General features: G+C 40.5%; 1 protein-coding gene across 1 annotated transcript in view; it reads right to left on the reverse strand.

Annotated features, from left to right (window-relative positions):
• The window catches only part of HSF2BP (heat shock transcription factor 2 binding protein), a 30442-nt gene extending 14719 nt beyond the window's left edge, over window positions 1–15723 (reverse strand). The window contains exons 1-6 of the mRNA XM_070750503.1: window positions 15655–15723; window positions 14771–14921; window positions 11548–11651; window positions 8198–8347; window positions 4435–4573; window positions 664–781 (exon numbers count right to left, since the gene is read on the reverse strand). Of these exons, the coding sequence (XP_070606604.1) occupies window positions 664–781; window positions 4435–4573; window positions 8198–8347; window positions 11548–11651; window positions 14771–14921; window positions 15655–15705 (713 nt within the window). The 5' untranslated portion in view covers window positions 15706–15723. The remainder of the gene's footprint in view (window positions 1–663; window positions 782–4434; window positions 4574–8197; window positions 8348–11547; window positions 11652–14770; window positions 14922–15654) is intronic.
• Between the last annotated feature and the right edge of the window lie 758 nt (window positions 15724–16481).

The raw sequence follows: 16481 nt of genomic DNA on the forward strand, positions 1-16481 counted from the left end.
CCCAATAGGGAATTCCATGGGCGGAGCTTTGACGTCTCCGAAACGTAGCCTCCAGGAAGAGATGTTCGTATCACGAGGACTTCGTATCACGAGGTACCACTGTACTTGTAATTAAAAATTAAGAACATTTTTTCCCAGGCTAAGTTAGGTCAAATAATTTATGGTAGAAATCTTTTATTAATATATGCATAAGTAATAGTATTCATGAGGTGGAGCTTGTAGTTTTATCAGTCCACCCATTATATCTGATAGTCTTTACACTAAGAACAATATTTCTGGAATGTACCAGAGTTTTGAAGATGGCTTACAAGTTTGCAGAGAATTGTCTTTTCAAATGGAAATAACTTAGAAGTTCCAATGTATGTGTAGACAGGTTTAGTATTATTCCATTTTTATTTCTTCAATTCTACCCAGCTTATTTAAAAAGAAATTGCTATCCTAGTTGGATTGATTAGATTGAGGGTTTTAGATTGCTTGATACTTTCCTTTCTTTGGAGAATTTGCTACTTACAGCATGTATTTTTAACTATTCTGCCATAACACTTTAGCAGTGGCATATTAAGATAAATTTGTTTGATGTAAGATTTATATTCTTATTTAATGTAATATCAATATAAGATATCGAAGATAATACTTTAATTCAAAAATAACCAATTATCATACACTTTCAGCTTGGTGCAACATCCTGGCTTCATATCTCTCAGCAGCTGAATCATTGTGTCCACCAGTACCTGATTTGAACCAACAAGGAATTCACGACCAATTGCTAAAGCAGCAACATCTAAGAAAAGATAAAATAAAACATAAAAACTTTAAATAAATTGTGTTCTTATTTAAGAGCACTGAAAAAGTAACTTTCAGGAAAGCTACTAATTAGTTGAACACACACACATAAAAACCATCCATTTATAATATTACTTAGACTTACTTAACATGTATATGCTACCTTTCCTCCAGTAAATAATTATTAAATAAATAATTAAATGTATATGCTCATCTCACCTCTAAGGCAACTTTCTTACTAATATCTATGTGGAAGGGAAAGAGATCAGACTGATAAAAGTAGCCAGATTTGCTTGGAGATTTTGGCCTGCCACATTATGCTATATTCTTTTGGAATGTTTCTTGCTGTGGAAAATTGGGAGGAGCAGCTACATGAGGAAGTGGAGATAATACATTGCTTTAAAATTTTCCAGGTCATCCTTCGTCCAGCACCTACCTGGAAGAAGATAGGAGTGTACAGACCCATTGGCAGAATGTGATGAACTTGGATAAGGGACAGGAGAATGAACTTTAAACTGGAAAGAGAAACCCTATGAATTCAGATTCGGGTTTCCAAAGATGCACCAACATGGCTCTAGGACTTTGAGGAAGCTTTTGCCTCAGACTCTGATTTAAACTTACCGGTAGATGTTATTTGGAACCTTGATCCATCTTTTCTTTACGTGTCAAGCAACAACAAAGGTGTTGTACATTCCAAAGAGGCAGAACTTTGTGGTTTAATGCTATGGACACTGGTGCATCCCCTATAATTTTTCACACAAATGCTTTATGCAGTTGGGGAGGTTGCACTCAGAGACTATTAGTCCAGATTATTGTTTTATTTGTTAAATTTATATCATGCCCTTTGTCCGAGAGTTTAAGGTAACTGACAGAGATTGCCTTTTATTTCCATAAAATCCTGTAGTGGAGGGAAGTCTGATAGCAACTTTTCCACAATGAAAAGAAATGTGGGCATTAAGCACAATAGGTTAGGTTTAGGTTTATTGGATTTATATGCCGCCCCTCTCCGCAAACTCGGGGCGGCTCACAACAATAATAAAAAACAGTACAGAACATAATACCAAATCCAATGCCCACCCATCTAGTTACAATTTAAATTAATAATCTCATAAAAACAGTATATATAAAAAACAGGCACACAGTCAATCAATCAACAAAACAACATGGGCAAGGGGGAGGTGTTTTAGTTCCCTCATGCCTGACGGCAAAGGTGGGTCTTAAGGAGTTTACGAAAGGCAGGGAGGGTGGGGGCAATCCTAATCTCAGGGGGGAGCTGGTTCCAGAGGGTCGGGGCCCCCACAGAGAAGGCTCTTCCCCCGGGTCCCGCCAGACGACATTGTTTAGTCGACGGGACCCGGAGAAGGCCAACTCTGTGGGACCTAACCGGTCGCTGGGATTCGTGCGGCAGGAGGCGGTCCCGAAGATATTCTGGTCCGGTGCGATGAAGGGCTTTATAGGTCATAACCAACACTTTGAATTGTGACCGGAAACTGATCGGCAGCCAATGCAGACTGCGGAGTGTTGGAGTGATATGGGCATACTTGGAGAAGCCCATAATTGCTCTCGCAGCTGCATTCTGCACGATCTGAAGTTTCCGAACACTTTTCAAAGGTAGCCCCATGTAGAGAGCATTACAGTAGTCGAGCCTCGAGGTGATGAGGGCATGAGTGACTGTGAGCAATGACTCCCGGTCCAAATAGGGCCGCAACTGGCGCACCAGGCGAACCTGGGCAAACGCCCCCCTCGCCACAGCTGAAAGGTGTTTTTCTAATGTGAGCTGTGGATCGAGGAGGACGCCCAAGTTGCGGACCCTCTCTGAGGGGGTCAATAATCCCCCCCCCAGGGTAATGGACGGACAGATAGAATTGTCCTTGGGAGGCAAAACCCACAGCCACTCCGTCTTGTCTGGGTTGAGTTTGAGTTTGTTGACACCCATCCAGGCCCCAACAGCCTCCAGGCACCGGCACATCACTTCCACTGCTTCGTTGACTGGACATGGGGTGGAGATGTACAACTGGGTATCATCGGCATATTTATGATACCTCACCCCATGCCCTTGGATGATCTCACCCAGCGGTTTCATGTAGATATTAAATAGCAGGAGGGAGAGGACCGACCCCTGAGGCACCCCACAAGGGAGAAACCTCGGGGTCGACCTCTGACCCCCCACTAACACCGACTGCGACCGACCGGAGAGGTAGGAGGAGAACCACTGAAGAACAGTGCCTCCCACTCCCAACCCCTCCAGCCGGCGCAGAAGGATACCATGGTCGATGGTATCAAAAGCCGCTGAGAGGTCAAGGAGCACCAGGACAGAGGACAAGCCCCTGTCCCGGGCCCGCCAGAGATCATCCATCAACGCGACCAAAGCAGTTTCCGTGCTGTAGCCGGGCCTGAATCCAGACTGCTGAGGACCTAGATAATCGGCTTCATCCAAGGACCGCTGGAGTTGAAGTGCCACCACCTTCTCGACAACCTTCCCCACGAAGGGAAGGTTGGAGACTGGACGGTAGTTATTAAGCACGGCTGGGTCCAGGGAAGGCTTCTTGAGGAGGGGGCGCACAGCCGCCTCCTTATAAAGGGGCGGAAAGGACCCCCTCCCCAAGGAGGCGTTGACAATCTCCTGGACCCAGCTCCGTGTCACCCCTCGACTGGCCGAAACCAGCCAAGAGGGACACGAATCCAGTAAACAGGTGGCAGAACTCACAGCTCCAATGGCCTTGTCCACTTCATCAGGTGTCACCAAGTCAAACTCCTCCCAGACAGATGGACAAAGACGTTTAGCCCCAGTCACCTCGACTGACTCATTGTCAGTCGACTCTGTTTCACAATTGGAGTCGAGGTCCGCTCGGATCCGGGCGATTTTATCAGCGAAAAACGTTTTAAAATCCTCGGCACTACTCTGCAAGGGCTCCCCAACTCCCCTCTGATTAAGAAGGGAGCGGGTTACCCTAAACAGAGCGGCCGGGCGGGATTCCGCTGATGCAATCAAGGCAGCATGATACGCGCATCTTGCCGCCTTGAGCGCCACTTTGTAAGTCTTAATATGAGCTCTTACAAGTGTTCGATCGGATTCAGACTTACTCTTCCTCCATCGCTTCTCCAGACATCTCTTCTGGAGCTTCAACACCCGGAGCTCCTTGCTGTGTTTGATAAGTTTATGGTCTGCTTAATTCTAAAATGGTTCTGAATAGCTTCATAAGGTTAAAATAAACGATGCATAAAGATATATCTATATATAAGCAACAACTATCTGAGGAAATAACAAACCATTTTAACCCAAGTCTGGGTGGGGATGAAAAAAGGAGGCAGAGGAAAGGTTTCAAAAAATTGCTTGACAGCAGGCAAAACATCCTGACACCATGATGGGTAGCTCCTCCAAAGGCAAAAGAGAAGGCTTAGCTTCTAGGTCCTATTGAAGGACACCACTTAGTCAATGGGACCTAAAGGAAAGTGACAATGTTGGAGTACACAGGACAAGCAGACAGGCAGACACTAAGGGGGACAGGCAATCCTTCAAACAGCTAGGCAAAGGAAGTTAAACTCAAAGAGGCCCATGGTCCAAATCTGGCCCGCGAGGTGGTTAGATCTGGACTGTAAGTCAACTTAAACGATTTATTATTATTACATAAAACATTAGAAGTTACTTACTTGTAACAATTCCAGCCAAACCTAATACAAATTGACTTTCATCAGAATCCATATCCTGATGTTTGCCATCTTCATTTAAAGAGTGGACAAAACTCTCCATTGTTTGTCCAGCAATATTAAAAAACTTTACAGCGTGAGCCTGAAATTTCACAGGGTAAAATAACTATTTAATAAGCCAACATGTTTATAAAAATTAGCATTTCAAACAATGAAATGTAAAAGAAACATAGTTACATATTATCCATTTTATAAGGCACTTCCTACCCTAGGACAAAGGTTTTTCTAATTATATAACATAGCAAATCTAGTAGGATAAAGATTTTTTCCATAACTAGACAATTGGTGTTTATAAATATTTTTAAACTAATAACCAAGTTTACAGCATTAGTCAACATAATTCTTCAGTTCATATATCATAAATAATTTATATTCAACACAAACGTTGGTGTATACTACAGATGGCTTTATTGACACATTTTGAGATTTGATCACTTATGTAATGGGTAAGAAATTTCAAGTTGCTAGGAAAACTAATCTTGCAATAAGCAGTCTAAGTTTCTACAGTGCAAATTACTTTGTATTATGATAAATTATTAGTCTTTAAAACAGTCTAATCTCAAGATTTAAAAGCAATGTTAAAACAACTATTCAACATGTTTGTTAGGGATAACAGCAGCTATATTTTAATAAATCTGGAGAAGACTAAAACATATAAAGAATGGTTTTCAGACGAAAACACATGAAGAACAATGGCAGGATCTGGGTTTGGCTAGTCTAGAGAAAAGGAATGGGGGGGTGGGGGACGACACAATAGCAGTATTCCAATATTTGAGGGGCTGCCACAAAGAGGAGAGGGTCAACTTATTTCCCAAAGCTGCAGAAAGCAAGACAAGAAACAATGGATATAATTAATCAAGGAGAGAAGGAGAGAGAGAGAGAGAAAGAGAGAGAGAACAATAACCACACACAACCCCCCCCCCCAAATTCAAGTACAGTGGTACCTCTACTTAAGAACATTTCTAGATAAGAACCATGTGTTCAAGATATTTTGCCTCTTCTTAAGAACCATTTTCTACTTAAGAACTTGAGCCTGGAAAAATTTCCCTGGAAATTTGAGCAGCACGAAGGCCCGGCCAGTTTCCTGCCATTCCCCCTTTAATCCCGGCCATCTCTTAAGCACTTAAGGAGGCTTTGGCAGTCCAGAGCGAATGAAGCATTTTCCTTTCTCTGGGCACTTGGAGAGGGAATAAACCTCTGCCAGCACCCAGTGAAAAGAAACGCTCCCTTTGCTCTGTGAAGTGACTGTCCTCCTCCTCTTCTTCCTCCTCCTCCTCCTCCCACCCAAATTCCAAGCTTTTATTTCTTTCCTAATGGGTTTGCAGGCATTATTAGCTTTTACATTGATTCCTATGGGAAAAATTGCTTCTACTTACAAACTTTTCTACTTAAAAACCTGGTCACGGAACGAATTAAGTTCTTAAGTAGAGGTACCACTGTACTAATAAAGGATAAGATAGGTCCTGAAGATTTTGCTCTATGGGAAGAACAAGATCCATGCTATCAACACTTTTGCCCTGCTAATCATCACCATAAGAGACAGCAGCAGACATGGAAGTTCAAGCAGAGAAAGTGTCATGGCAAGAGAAGACTCTGCATGAGATGTACTATCATCATATAGGTGAGAAATCCTATCAGTGGTTGGAAAGGACTGCAATAAAAGATAGCATCAAAGTTCTGGGCACTGCTGCTCATGTACAGGAACTAAGCACCAGATCCATAGAAGCGGGGTGTACGACACCAGACATGGCCCAAAGTGCAGACCACAGAAATAGTCCAATACATAACAGCAGGGAAAAGATGCAAGGAGAGGATACACTGAATAGCACAAACCGAGTAGCTGGCATTGTGTACAGGGACATCTGCACAGTGTATGGGATAGACCTGTGATGGTGAACCTATGGCACAGGTGCCACAAATGGCAGGCAGAACCATATTGGTGGGCAGGCAAGCTGATTTTTGAGCCTCTGGACAACAGGCTGTTTCCAACCTCCAGAGGGGTTGAGGAAGGCCCACAAGCTCCAGAGCCTTTCTAAGAGCCTGAAGAGAGGGAAAATGGCCTTTCCCACCCCACCCAAAGGTCCTCCAGGATTGTCAACTTCTGGTTGCACTGGAAATTCTGTTTTTTTTTTTGCTCTCCCCAGGCTTCAGAGCCTTTCTAGGAAACTAGGGAGGGCAAAAACGACCTTCCCCACAAAACCTCGGAGGCCCTCTAGAGGTCAGAATTGGCCCATTTCCCAACTTGAAATGGGCCACTTCTGATCTCGGGGGGGCCCTCCGGGAGGGAGGCCATTTTTGCCCTCCCCAAGCTCCTAGAAAGGTTCTGAAACTTGGGGAGAGTGAAAAACAGGCATGCCATCGCGTGCCGGGAGCAGGGGAGTGTTATGCACGCATGTTCAGGGAGGACGCATGGAATTATAGCTGTGGGCATGTTCACGCATGACACCCCCCCAGCACTCTCCCCCCTTTTGGCACAAGAACCAAAAACGCTTTGCCATCACTGGGATAAACCCTCCCAAGTCCAGATGGAAGATTTCACAGGTGATGAAGAATAATAGGGCTAAGATCCTGTGGTACTTCCTAGACAACTCTCAAGACAAATAGTATGATAGCAGATAAGTACCAGACAACAGCAGTGTTGACAGATGTAGCACTGCTAAGCAGCAGCAACATCAGGAAGGAGTATGAGAAACTGGAGAAATACCGGGATCTAAAGGAGATGCAAGAGAGGATATGAAATGCAAAGGCTAAAGTGGACCCACCACTGATAGGCTCTTTATCCAGTCTTTGTACATCTGCTCAAGAGAAAGTAGAGGATCTTGCAACAGTAGCTCATAATGGACTATAATGGACTCTACATTTTGAGAACTACTCATACACTGCAGTTGATACAAATTATGATAGTCTACCAATCAGATGTTACCAGGAACAAATTACACCTGTGTTGTAGCCCTTACATTGGTTGTCCATGATTTTCTGGGTGCAGTTCAAAATTCTGTTTTATTTATAAAGCATTATATAGCTTGGGAACTAGCTACCAGCATGATCATCTTGTCCAAACAGAATTGATCTGTCTTAGAAGTTTATTGTTTCTCATTTTCATAAAAGTAAGAGTTTCCGGCCAGATTTTTGTTATGGCACCAAACTTATGGAACAGCCTTCCCTTAGAAGCTAATATGCCCCATTCAAAGAAGCATTCCTGAAGATGGTACAGGCTTTTTCTAGATATCATTTAGAAGTACGTAGTTAACATTAGTATTATTATTTATTTATTATTCAATGTAGCTCCATCTGTATCTGCTTAACATCATATCCAATTTCTACTTATTTCTTTTGTGTTGTACAAATTTAATTCCTAAAGATGTCTTCTAAATTTTTCCATTTACTTTAACATTATTAAGGGACAGCTTAAATTCTACCAAACTTGTTGACTTAGTTTAGACCAATATTTGGCCTCAAATGAAATAAATTTACCATATCATGCAAATCTAATTTATAATAATAATAATAATAATAATAATAATAATAATATCGTAGGCTCTAGAAAGTGTTTAGCAAATATGTCACATTTGACTGTAGTGTATTAATTCCAACTAGATTGAGAAAAAGAGTAAACTCTTTTTAAAAGGATTTTAACAAGGCTTATAATGGTGTAATCTTCAAAAAGTGACTAAATGATTTAATCCCCAAAAGTGGATAAACTTACACTTCCTAGAATATTTTTAACTGCTTCTTCATTATTAGAAACACTCCATAGTAATGTGCATACTGCAGCACCCATTTCTGTACAATATTCAGCTTGTTGTAATAGTTGTTGCTTTGTATCATTCAGCTGCTGTCGAATATTTAATTTTTCCTGAAAATAATCAAACTATGAAGAGGTGATCAGTAGTACAAATTATAGTATTCAGATAATTCTAATGTTTCGCAAGAAGTTGTAAAAAATATCTTAGCAAATTTTAAATAACAATTATTTAAGCATGGCTACTGAGAAACGTAAATGCTTCCATGCTGCATGTTAGAAAGAGAGTATAAGAAACAAGTTAGACCTGACCAATTACCAAGTTTACATGTAAAACAGAAAAAATATTTTTCTCGGGGGCATGGGTAAAGGAACTGAATGCTCTTTTCTACTTTTTTGGGTTGCCCAACATTTTGTTTTCTTCAGATTATCAGATCTGGATTGTAAAACTTCAGATACCTACTAAACAGCAGCAAAGTGTTATCTTCATTGCTATCTCCTAGTCATCTAGACTTTTGCAGCCCAAAACTAGAAACCTAAATTTATCCAATCGAAGTTTCTCTGAAAAGGAAGCTGGGCAAGGAAACAAAAATGTTGGGTGACAAAAGACAGGAAAAAGTTTAATTCTCTTCATCAGCAAGTACAAATAATCCTCAACTAATGACCACAATCAGGACCATCCCTGACTGATCATTAAGTGAATTTTGCCCAATTTTCCCTTTTTTTGCCATGGTTGGTAAGCAAATCAAGCCCCCTCCCCCCTTTGACTTTGCTTGTTGGAAGCCTCCTGAGGAGGTTGCAAATGGCAATCACATGACCCAAAGACACTAATTGTTAAAAATACATGCGGGTTGCCAAGCACCCAGATTTTTTTTTTATTTCTTTTTTTTTTTTATAAAATAGTGTTTATTGGTTATATACAAATATATACAAAGAAACAATACAAAACAGTGTTGACAAGACAAGGTGTTCATATCATAAGCATCTGATCATTGTTTCCAATAGGGTCGAACAAACCACATTTAACAATAACATTGAACATAAGACAGCCCCTTCCCCCCCCCACCCCGCTGCCAATCTGCAGCTATATTTATTTTTTATTTTCCCGGCTATTCAGTCAGCGGAATCGTATTTCTTAAAGTTTGCTTAATCGTTGGTTTAAAACTTCCTTTTCTAAATGATGTGTTTAGTATTATGGTTGTTATAGTTCTAATTTATTTCTATCCTAAAAAGAAAAAAAAAAAGGAAAGAAAAAGGGTGTCAGCGAGCAAGCAAACAAATCGTCATGTTTTGTTCTTCTCCTTCTCTCCCTCGTTCTTGATCTTTTTATAATTTGTTTTATTGTATTTTGTTTCCCTTCCCTTCTGTAGCTCTCTCCCTTTCATTGATCCAGTTATAGAACTTGTCCCATGTGGTTATATTTTTTGTTTCCTTGTTGTCTTTCAGTTTTTGTGTTAAGGAGTCATACTCGGCGCAATCGAATATTTTTTTAATCATTTCTCTGTCTGATGGTACCTCTTCCCTTTTCCAGTTTTGAGCTATTGATATTCTGCTTGCTGTTATAATGTGTTGGATTATATAAGTAATCTGTTTTCTTTATTTTTGTGTCTATTATTCCTAATAAAAAGGTCTCTGGTTTGAATGAGAGATTAATGTCCGTAATTTCGAATATCCAGGACCTTATTTTGCTCCATAATTTTTTTATTTTTGGACAGCTCCACCAGATATGGAAGAAGGTTCCAGAGGGATTTGAACATCTCCAACAATTTGGTCTGGTTTTGGGGAAAATCTGTGCTAGTCTTGATGGCGACATGTGCCACCTATAGAACATTTTTATGATGTTTTCTTTGTATGATACTGATTTAGTGATTTTGTAGTTCTTATTCCAGATTGTCTCCCATTGGTCTATAAAGCACCCAGATTTTGATCATGTGACTACAGGGCGGCTGTGACAGAGTGTCATAACTTTGAACAGTTGTTAAACAAATGTTGCAAATTGAGGATTATCTGTATTTTTAAATAATAAAAACAGATTTCCACCTCCATGTATAAACAGAGGAGGCATTTGGCTAAATTGACCATCATATTCAGTTTGTACACAAAATAATAAAACAAAGGCAATAGACTAAAATAAGACTTATAATTCAGATTTTTTATGATCTTTAAAGAAAGGCAATTCATTATATCATTTGTGATTATTTCAAATGTACATACCTACAGTACATCACGGAAGTGAGTACATCCCCTCATATTTTGTAAATATTTAAATATATCTTTTCATGTGACAACACTGAAGAAATGATACTTAGCTACAATGCAAAGTAGTGAGTGTACAGCTTGTGTAACAGTGTAAATGTGCTGTCCCCTCAAAATAACGAAACCACACAGCCATTAATGCCTAAACTGGTCACAACAGAAATGTCATCTCTTTGAGTCCAGCTAGACTTATCTAGATATACATATACATAGGATTTTCATCTTAAATCTACAAACTCTATGAGAAAATTAAACAATCATGCTAGAAAAGATATCTAGTTCAAAAACTTGTTACTTCTGTATACTAGTGTCCCCTCATACAAAAAAATGTTTAGTTATTTGATTGCCATGATAATCTGACAACAATAAGCTTGTTTCACCTTATTAAAAGAGCAATCCTATGAACAAAATATTAGCACATATTGTCACACATAACTTTAGCATGTTTGTATATTTGAAGATATATGGTGTTTTTTGGAGTATAAGACAAGGGGGTGGAAATGTTGGTGTGTCTTATACACTGAATACAGCCATTTTTGCTTTCCCGAAGCTCCACCGCACACGAAAAGGTGGGCGCAGAGGGTTTGGTAGATCTGCAGAGTGCTCCTGGGGGATGGGGGAGGGCAAAACCTTTTTTTTTTCTTATTTACTTCTTCGAAATCTTGATGCATCTTATACACCGGTACATCTTATAGTCCAAAAAATATGGTATATTCTAAAAGGTAGTATTCTCAGGAAAACAAATACAGAATTGCAAAGTAAACGTCTACTTAAAATTTAACTTTTAATCTTATTTGCCAATAGCCAGTGTATAGCAATTATCTATGAGAAAGCAGATCCATCATCATCCGTGAAAATTCAGTGGCTGAGTTTGGGCCAGTCATTCTCAAGACCACAAACCTTTTCTTTTATGGATAAAGGGGAAAGCAAATTAAGCACCTGTAGGAAATGTAGGATGTAATTTTAATAAATAATAATGATTTCTAATAAGTCCCAGTAAATTTAATAGTTTTTTTAAAAAAATATAAACTGGGTAATGAATAGGAATCCTCCTTTACCTTTCTTTCTCTCACACAGTCTGCCTGGGCTGCTTCCAAGCGAGCTTTATAATGTTCACAATCCATTCTCAATTGTTCCAGTTCATTACCTTTCTTTTCTACAACTAAAAATGGAAGACCACAAGCAAAACAAAATAAAACAAATCAAGTCATTCAAATGTTACCACTTAAACTTCAATTATCAGCAAGTCACATTATGAAAAAACTAACAAATAAAGTGAAAAGCTTGAAAATCAAATCCTTCAAGGACAGGTATTACAGCAAAAGATAATATGTTAGACACCTTCAAATATTTGAAGACTAATCATATATAGGACAAAACAGTTTTGTTTTCTTGTGTGTACTACTTAAACTAATTCAACTTCTACAAACTTTTCTTAAACTTTATTAACAACTCAATTTGCATAAGCTGTTTGAGAAACAGGCTACCTGATAAACTAGTGGATCATTCTTAGAGATTTTCAAATAGTGATTATAAGGTCACCTATTCAGTGTGCCTTAGCAGGACCCTGTAATTATATACATTTGGTAAACAAACAGAAGCTAGACCCACTGATTCTGTGATTTTCAAACTTTCATTATCTTCAAATCACTTGGAGGAGGAGCAGGAAGAAGAGGAGAACAAAAAGGGTTTTGTTTAATATGCTCTCAAATATAAACAAGTAACATCAGGAAAATAATGTTGACAGATCCTGCAATAATAGGATAATCATAAACCACCAGCACATTTCCTAGACCAGGGGTATCAAACTTAATTTCATTGAGGGCTGGATTAGGATTGTATTTGACCTCAGGCTGGGCCGGGGTTTGTGGCCAGGGTGGGCATGGCTACCTCGACATCACTCGTATTGGAAGCACTTCTGGTAGCTAAATACTAAGGCAGGACTTCCCTCAGACTCTCCTTCCCTCTCATTATAACCTCCTTCTTTCCTTCCCTCTTCATTCTTTCTTCTTCCTTCCCGTTTCCTTATTTTTCCTTCCTTGCTCTCTTCCCATCTTTCTTCTTCTTTGTCTTCCCTCTTTCTCTTTCTCCTTTCCTGTCCCTTCCTGCATGTTTTTAGTTTTAGTTTTGTTAGCCCTCTGCCAGCAAAAAAAGGAGCTTTGGGGGGGGCCTTTATAGCCCCCCTGGGCACTGTACCCTCTAAGGTGCACACCCGGCGCCCGCACACCCCAAAACACCCCCCATGCACCCTTTTCCAAGGCCGCGCAAGGAGCCGTGGCCGCCCCCGCCCCCCAGCACCTCTGGCCCCCTTGCGCCCCTGGCTTCTCGCTGCTGCCCCCCCCGCCCGTCCACCCGCCTGATCCGCCCCTCTTTCTCCTCCTCTGCTTCCCGCCTTGGGGTGTGGCTCCTCCCGCAGCAGTGGCTGCAGCGGCTGCGACTTCTCATCCTCCTGATCCGGCCGCTAGCCGCTCCGAACGCTTTGGAAACGCCCGCCCCACCCCTCTCGCAGTCCCTTCGCCGAGAGCGCTTTCATCCCGGCTGTCAGCAAAGGGGCTGCAGGAGAGGCGGGGCAGTTGTTCTTCTCACAGCGGAGGCCGGCGAAGGTTAGTTTGAATGTCGGGTGCGCATGCGCGCACGCTCCCCACCCCCCTGCCAGCCCGCCCAGAACATTCAAACTAAGAAAAACCTTCGCTGGCCTCCGCAGAGAAGAAAGGAAGAGAGATAAAGAGAGAACAAGAGAGAGAGAGCAACAGACAGAGCAAGATAGAGAGAAAATCAGAAAGAGAGAGAGAGAAAGAGGGGGGAGAAAGAGAGATAGCAAGAGAGAGAGAGAACAAGAGAAAGTATGTGTGTGAGAGAGAGAAAGCAAGAGATAGAGAAAGAAAACAAGACAGAGTGAGAGAGAGGGAAAGCAAGACAGAGAAAGAAAACCAGAGAAAGAGAACAAGAGAGAGAGAGAAAGACAGAGAGAAAGGAGAGAGGGAGACAGAAAGTGAGAAAAAGAGAGAGAGCAAGAGGGGAGAGAGAGAGAAATAGAGAAAGCAAGCAAGAGAGAGAGAGAAGATAGGAAGGAAGAGACAGAGAGAGAGGAAGAAAGATTTTGGTTTTGTTTTATTATTAATTTCTTTTAATAAAAAAGAAGGGGTTTATTTGTTTGTTTGTTTGTTTATACATACATACATACACACATACATACAGTACTTCTATGCCGCCCAGTCCCAAGGGGACTGCCGTTCAGACACTATACATTTCCGCCCACCATGAAAAAAAATTAGAGGGAACATTGGCCCCGGGCCCTGTTTTTGGCCAGGATGGCCTCCTAAAACCCTCTACAAATGAAAACAGAGCACCATTTTTGCTTGCAGAGGCACTGCAGGCCTGTCACTTGCTCTTTCTAGGGTGGCCCCAGGGGCCATCTCTAAGCATCCCACAGACCAGATCTGGCCCCCTAGCCTTCAGTTTGACACCCCTGTTCTAGACTGTTGTCAATCTGAATCCATAATGTCATGGATTCAAAACCATGGTGGCACAGTGGTTAGAATGCAGTATTGCAGATTGATTCTGCCCACTGCCGGGAACAGCTCAAGGTTTACTCAGCCTTCCTTCCTTCTGAGATTGATAAATATAAAGACATGCCTCTATGAAATGGTGTGATTGTTATTGCTATTATATATGGTTCAGATATGCAGCAAGCAATTATGTCTCCTCACTTTCACTCAGAAACTGCAATATGATAAACAGTAAGTAGACCAGTTACGATCCAGAATAAGGAAGGAAAAGCAACTGTACAGTTCCTCTTTAATTTGAACTTTTAACTGCTTACCACTATGTATCATGTATATGCTTTCAGTTCCCAATGGAAAGCATAATGCAGTACAAGTTGTAAAGTTAGAATTTTAGTTTCTGTCATAAAAAGATAATAAGGCATGGAGCAGCAGGGAAAATGTTTTCATACTCTTCGTATAAGCCTTTTTTTCCATTCCAAATGTTTCCATTTTTCAACTCGATATGAAGTAGGAGATTAGACAAGGAAAGTGTCATCCCAATATTTTATATTATTTAAAGTTCTTCATTCTTGCACCTTAATTCTTTTTTTTAAAAAAGTATGGCTTTTTATTGTATTATATTTAAATATTTTTACTATATTCCTGTCTTGCATACAGAATATTTTTAAAAATCAGAAAGCAGGATACAACCGAACAATATTAACAATGGTCTTGTTTTTACAGAATATTCAATACTATTCTATAAATTAATTATGGTTAATATAGGAGAACTTACCTGTTTCAAGGGCATCCAGTTTCTGCAAGCTTTCTAAGATATCACTATTCAATATCTTGGGTAGAATGTCATGCAACTGCATTACTTCAGTTGTCAACCTCTCCAAAGCTCTCTTTTTGACCTTAACAAATTCAACTTTTGCCTCAGTTTTCTGCAACAGAACAAAACAAACAAAACAATTTCCCCCTCTTTTTCCCCCAGTTAAAAACAAATGTCTTTAACCAAAAAAAACCTCTTTCTTTTTTATTGTTATATTTTGGACTTGCATTTATATATTTCAGAAATATTAAATTATGGTATATAAAAGAACAGATAGGTGAGTCCTCGGAGAGAGGTGGCATATAAACCAGATAGATAGGTAAGGTAGGTAGGTAGGTAGGTAGGTAGGTAGATCGACCAGACATACATGAATGTGTCTGGTTCATTACACAATCATATGGGCGAATATTACTAAAATGCTGCAAATCAGTTATTTTACATACCAGACCAGGTATTTTTATTTCCTCCTTTTAAACATTTATTTCTAAGCCAGCGCGCTTAAGACCACATCCTTAAAATTCACATCACTGAATACAAAATCCTTCTTAAGCGCCTCAGGAGTCAACGGCTCACTAAATGGACTTGTTCGCACAAGGCACGGTGCTGTCAATAATCACCCTTTGAGTGTAGGGAAAATTCAGCCATACACCTATAGGATGCCGCCTCTGGATGCATCAAAATTGAAAAAGTGGGGAAGCGCCTCACGCCTCGTGGCTGATGGGGCGGGGGGGGGGAGATTGAGAAACATCACTTGTCCCCTGCCGTCTTCCCCTAACTGGGGGGGTGGGTAATTTCGTGTAGGATCGAGAATCTCGCAGAAGAGTAAAGCCAGCTCCTTATGCTACCTGCTGTCCGCCTCCTGAGCAGGCAGTGCTGGCTAAGCTCCCGCGCTTCATTTCAACACACGAGCAAGAAAGAACGCCTCCCCCCTCCTTTCAGTCTCGCTGCGCACCACGTGACGGACATCTTGTGGCGTAACAACTCTGGAAAGTCGCCAGGCATTGGGGCTCTTTTGCCGCTCTATATTGTTATCTTGGTGGTTAAAGTCAGTCTCTTGCGGTGGAAGTTCGAATTGGTATAAATAAATATTTGGCTCGTTGTCTCCATGCTTGATTCGGCCGGCTGTGAGAGCGTGTTAATAAACTCAATGTATGTATGTATGTATGTATGTATGTATGTATGTATGTATGTATGTATGTATGTATGTATGTAAGTATGTATTTATTTGTCAAACAATTATAAGATGGTAATTTGTACAAATAAAACATAGATAAGTAATGATAAAAAGTACAGTAATGATAGAAGACAATAGTACAGGGACAGTAGGCACAATTGTGCGCTTATGCACGCCCCTTACAGACCTTAGAAAGTGGGGAGAGGTCAATAGTCTAAGGTTAAAGGTTTTCGGGTAAGGAGTAGAAACCACAAAGTCAGGCAGTGAATTCCAGGCATTGATTACTCTATTGCTGAAGTGGTATTTTTTGCAGTCTAGTTTGGAGTGGTTGACATTTAGTTTAAATCTATTTTGTGCTTGTGTGTTGTTGCGGTTGAAGGTGAATTAGTCACTAACAGGTAAACCCTCATCCTTTAAAATAATATATAATAATATATAATAGACCTTTGTCATTGGACATATTTAATTTATGGTGAATCATAATTACAAACAAACAAA

This window comes from Erythrolamprus reginae, chromosome 4 (genome assembly GCF_031021105.1).
Source record: "Erythrolamprus reginae isolate rEryReg1 chromosome 4, rEryReg1.hap1, whole genome shotgun sequence".
Classification (NCBI taxonomy): Eukaryota; Metazoa; Chordata; class Lepidosauria; order Squamata; family Dipsadidae; genus Erythrolamprus; species Erythrolamprus reginae.